Source organism: Camelina sativa, chromosome 18, assembly GCF_000633955.1.
Source record: "Camelina sativa cultivar DH55 chromosome 18, Cs, whole genome shotgun sequence".
In the NCBI taxonomy this organism is placed as follows: domain Eukaryota; kingdom Viridiplantae; phylum Streptophyta; class Magnoliopsida; order Brassicales; family Brassicaceae; genus Camelina; species Camelina sativa.
The window spans coordinates 19,096,740-19,102,501 of NC_025702.1; the positions used below are offsets into that span (position 1 = coordinate 19,096,740).

Here is a 5,762-nt window from a genome sequence, read left to right on the forward strand (position 1 = left end):
TAATTGCAATAAACGAGAATGTAGGTTAATAATAGAATAGGTCGCGTATATAATTGAGACGGCCTAGTGAGAGAGATGATATCTCTTAAAATCGTCACTACCAAAAAATAATTGGGACAAACATAGGAAAATAGTACACGTTTGTGCTAAGAAGACATGACGTGTCACGACGCTAAAGGACAATCGTGGATGAGATATGACAAAGACTAATACGAGAAGCGCGTGGCTTTCACCGGCGTTTTGTCGCTTTCCTTGCCGACTACGCTAATATCCCATCCGCACGTGAGACTCCCTTGCCTTCTCTTTTACTCTTTTTTTCTTTTTGGGGTATTAAATATTTTCTCTTATTTGATTTGATTGATTAGATATTTCTTTACGGGATTTTATATCTATTACAGTTGCATAGAAACTCTTTTTGAGATGCGTTTCCCGTTTCTGAAATATTTCGGAAATGGAAACTTGTAGAAATTCGGAAACAAGTCACAAAAACACGTTTCCTAAAAATCCCAGTTTGGAAAAACAATGGAAACTCCATTTCTGTTTTAGAAACACGTTAGAAACTCCATTTCCGTTTTGGAAACGCGAAGAAAATTCTTTTTTATAATTATAAAATTTAATAAATAAATAATATAATTTCAACTCTTAAATAATATGTTACCTGTCTATGATCAACTCTGCAATAAATAATATAATTTCAACACAAACAGTCTATGATCAATTCTGCAATAATATATTACAGTTTTTAATTAAACTATTTAATATTTATGTTTTGAATTTGTGTTGTTTCAGAATTTTTTTTATTATGATTTTTATGTTTAGGGATTTATTATATATATATATATACGTTTCCTATACGTTTCCATTATCTATTTTTCAAAAAAACCCGTTTTCCGTTTCCGAAACGTTTCGTTTCCGCGTTTCCGTTTCCGTTTCCATGCAACATAGATCAGACTCCACTTGCGTCTTTAAACCGGTTCGAAATCATACCGGCAAAATTGAAAACCATTATTCCATTCTAATTGGTTATTTTTGGTTTTGAAAAAAATAAGTAATTCAAATATATTTTATTAAATGTTTTATTTTAACTTCTACTATAGTCCTCAAATTAAAAAAATTAAAAATTTAAGTTTAACCCACTTAGTTTATTTTAAATTAGTATCTAACTAGGTAGTGACCCATGCCATAGCACGAGACAAAATATTTTCATATAAATTTTAAATTCGTAAATCGATTAAGAATTATATTAATTCNTAAATTTTTTTTTTATTATGATTTTTATGTTTAGAAATTTAATATATCTATATTATATATATAGATATATATTATATATCTATATATATATACGTTTCCTATATGTTTCTATTACATATTTTTCAAAAAAGCCCGATTCCCGTTTCCGAAATGTTTTGTTTCCGAAATGTTTCGTTTCCGCATTTCCGTTTCCATTTTCATGCAACATAGGTCTTAAATATGAATTCATTATTTCGCCTTAAATATCTTTTTAGTTTAGTAATCTTGTGACTGAGAACACTATATATCTGTATAATACTCGTGACACTTTAAGGATTAGTACTATATCAGTTCAGTTGGTTATATACATTTATCTTATTATCCAGTGACATAAACCAAAAAAGTTTGAGATGATGGGTAAAAGGAAGTAAGGAACTGTACTGGTCCTCGTGAATTTGGAACGTCGACCACATTTTCAAAGATATTATTTTCAGCTCTACTTTATAGTATTAATCATGAACATACTTGTTTTTCATTCGACATACACATAAGTTGGCCTCGGACGCAAAACATTGTGTTTCAAATGCTAAAAAGTCAAACAACACGGTCTAATATGTATATAAATGGTTTTTTTTTCTGCGGTCCAACGCCAACATGCAATGTATTTGCGTTCAAAAGAAACAAGAACCAAACCCATATGGTGACCTAAGAAGAACAGACCAAAGAGTGGTTATATGATCCTATAGCAAAAGTAACCGATGCGTCCATCCAAATATATGTACACGACAAAGTATAATTGCATAACTCTTGTGTCACTTTAGATATTTATTTTATCTTTTATGCTATTCATTTTTCACATAACTGGAGTAGAAAAATCTCGCGTGTGGAAAATATTTTTGTAGACTAGAGGAAGAGCTAAGTGGATGACTACGAATCCTAGCTATGATGACTATGGAGTACTTCTGACACGTACGTGACGTAACTTTCTTTTTAGTTTTAATAAATAGTACTTGAATATGGGCCTCATCCTCGTTTTTTTTTTCCTTTTCTTGGATGCACATATTATTTTGAGCTTCTCTATTAGTACGTTTAAAAAACAGAAAGTAAAATACTCTTTATGTCAAAAAGATTGTAATACAAAATAAACGTGTGGAATACATACTTTTTATATCCCACCACCCACTGAAATATATATTCTTTAAAAATTCTAACAATATAATTTTTTTAAACCAGTATAATCCAAATTTAAAACTTTTTGTTAAACCAAATTAAAGAATTTCTTTTCAAAATAAAGTTAAAAGGAAAGAGTCCATGGACCCTAGAGATTTAAAAGGCAATAATGGACTGTAATAAGGGCGTAGTTCGTACGCTTCGTATCTTTGCTTAGCTACACGGCTGAAACTACTCAAGTGCACCCGTATATTTCTATAGATACAGCCTACAACTTTACAGTATATAACTGTATGTACCTATATACACTGTGCGTAGGTATAAATACGTTAAATAATGGTCCCTACGTAGAGCCAAGGGACCTCCCCCAAGTAAAGTTGATTTAGCGCACACACACACACACGGTATCATCAGGTCCCTTGCACCTTTCATAAAATCAGTGGCCGCCCCTAAGAATACAAAGGAACCTTCCCTAAATAATCCTAAATTCTTAATGACTATCTTAAAATACAGAATCAAATAATTACTGTTTCGATGTATTTGCGTATAGAGCATGTCCAATACCATGCCTCATGAAGAAAGAGTTAAGAAGTGATATTTAATTTTTGACAAATTTTCTGGCATCGTTAAAGACTTGAAGGTAATAAAAATTTAAAACCCAAATTGTTGGCAAGTTATATTTGTTTTATGTTAAGTATCTATAGAAAAAAAGATTTTGGTTTGTTTGTTTTTTAAATCCGTCTAAACCTTGAAACTGGTTTTTGATAATATACGTGTTGAATGTATCTTGGTATTGAAAACCAGATCAGTTACTTACAATTTACAAACCAATGTCTTTTAAAAACCATGTTGACCTAATATCTACATTTTAATAGTACTCATATTAGCTGTATTTTATAATTAATTTCTAGCATTAAACTTTTGGAGTTGGTTTTTTTGCATTTAAACTTTACTCGGTTTGTATTTATAGTCTTTTAATAGTTATGACATATGAGTTATATTATGACCGCTCGAATAGAAACGAGAAAGCATATGTAAAAAAAAAAGATTATCTTCATAAACCCCTTTCTAGATATTTTTTTGCATGGAAAAGTCTGTAGGTCTCTCCCCATGGCATAAGATTATCTAACACTAAAAAACCTTATTAATTTGTTTGTTTGATAACGAATTTATCGGCTAAGCATCACTTAAATTTAATACACGTTGTTATATACTATTAGAGAGACTAAACCACGTCACACTATAAGAAAACTTACAGGCTGTCAAACACCCTTCTCTACCCATTCATATCTTTCCACGTGTCACTCTTTTGACCTTGACACCTTAGCCACTACAGCTGTCACACTCCTCTCCCGGTTTCAAAAATGAAAATAAAATCGTCTCTGGTATAAATAGTAGCACTCTGAATCATCAAACCTCAAACAAAAACCTCTGATATCTATCTCTTCAATTTCATATCTACCCTTCTCAATGGCTTCTAATTACAGTTTTGCCATCTTACTCACTCTTCTCTTCGCCACCGCAGGCTTTTCCGCCGCCGTGTTGGTCGAGGAGCAGCCGCTTGTACTCAAATACCACAACGGAGCTCTCTTGAAAGGTAACATCACCGTCAATCTCGTTTGGTACGGGAAATTCACACCGATCCAACGGTCCGTGATCGTCGACTTCATCCGCTCGCTCAACTCCAAAGACGCCTCCTCCTCCTTTTCCGCCGCAGTTCCTTCCGTCTCGTCGTGGTGGAAGACGACTGAGAAATACAAAGGCGGATCCTCAACGCTCGTCGTCGGGAAACAGCTTCTCCTCGAGAACTATCCTCTCGGAAAATCCCTGAAAAATCCTTACCTCCGTGCTCTGTCCACAAAACTCAACGGCGGCGGACTCCGTGCCATAACCGTCGTTCTAACTGCGAAAGACGTTACCGTCGAAGGGTTCTGTATGAACCGATGCGGGACTCACGGATCATCTGGCTCGAAACCGCGTCGCGCGGCTAACGGCGCTGCTTACGTCTGGGTTGGGAACTCCGAGACGCAGTGCCCTGGATATTGCGCTTGGCCGTTTCACCAGCCTATTTACGGACCACAAACGCCGCCGTTGGTCGCTCCTAACGGTGACGTTGGAGTTGACGGAATGATTATAAACCTCGCCACGCTTCTAGCTAACACCGTCACGAATCCGTTTAACAACGGGTATTTCCAAGGCCCACCAACTGCACCGCTTGAAGCTGTCTCCGCTTGTCCTGGCATATTCGGGTCGGGTTCGTACCCGGGTTATGCGGGTCGGGTACTCGTCGACAAAACCACCGGGTCTAGTTACAACGCACGTGGACTCGCCGGTAGGAAATATCTATTGCCGGCGATGTGGGATCCGCAGAGTTCGACGTGCAAGACTCTTGTTTGATCCATGGGATGTGAGTATATGACACGTGGCATAGTTTTCAGAGCGATGACGAGATCTATATGGCAAGCTGCACGCGCGCGTGTGTATAAAAAAACTTTCGGGTTTGGATCTCGGGTTTGGATTGTGGATAGGGCTCTCTCTCTGCTTTTGTCGTTTTGTTGTGACGTGTAAAAAATGTGCTTCGGAAATGTGGAAAATATATGCATATAAAAATAAGAAAAAAAAAATCATTTTGTTTCTCTACTTTATTAAAATTTAATGCACTCGGTTTTGCTTAAATGATCAAATCTAATCATTTTATTTAAAGGATTCTTACCTTTTTTATATGAGTGGGTGGGTAGATGCCTAGATGGTAGTGTATAATAATGTTAGTATTTGATGTTATTTAATTGTGTAATAAAGTGGATAGCAATACAAAGGAAGATGGGGAGGAATATTTAAAAGTAGGCAGTTCTCAGTGATGTTGGGGTCTAGGAGACCAAATTTATTGCTTAATACATACTCGTTCGTATTATCACAAGTTTCTGATTTTCTTAATGCATACGTTCTCTGTAAGGTAGTCAGGTAGATTTAGTAAGTTAAGAAATAAAGTACTACTATAATAATCAATCAAAACTTTTGAAAACAAATATTTGGAAAGCATCCGAGTCTTTTATAGAAGAAAACACCTCAAACCATCATATTACAATTTGAAAGGTGAAATTAACGAGCGTAGAATATCTAATTTATTGGGTGAAAAAGGTGATCCAATGGCTAAATAGTTTAGTTATTCAAAAAATATCTGAAATGGTTAGTGGGGTTGGTGAAGTTCTTCTCCATTGCCTCCGTTCTTTATGCTAAAAGGAAACTTTGAAACATTTAAGTATTGCAAAGGCTCGTCTAGTAGATTCTAAGATTATATAGTCCATTCAATCTTTGTATTTATATATGAATTCATTTTTTTTTTTTTTTTTTTTTTTTAAAAA

General features: G+C 34.9%; 1 protein-coding gene across 1 annotated transcript; it reads left to right on the forward strand.

The window, feature by feature from the left end:
- LOC104762581 (protein EXORDIUM-like 2) lies at nt 3,804–5,097 on the forward strand. The gene has a single exon (XM_010485899.2). It carries the CDS (start codon nt 3,871–3,873, stop codon nt 4,795–4,797), a length of 927 nt encoding a protein of 308 aa, XP_010484201.1. The 5' UTR covers nt 3,804–3,870; the 3' UTR covers nt 4,798–5,097.

Coding starts and splice junctions, on each gene's coding strand:
- LOC104762581 (XM_010485899.2), top strand. CDS start 3,871: ATGGCTTCTAATTACAGTTTTGCCATCTTACTCACTCTTCTCTTCGCC.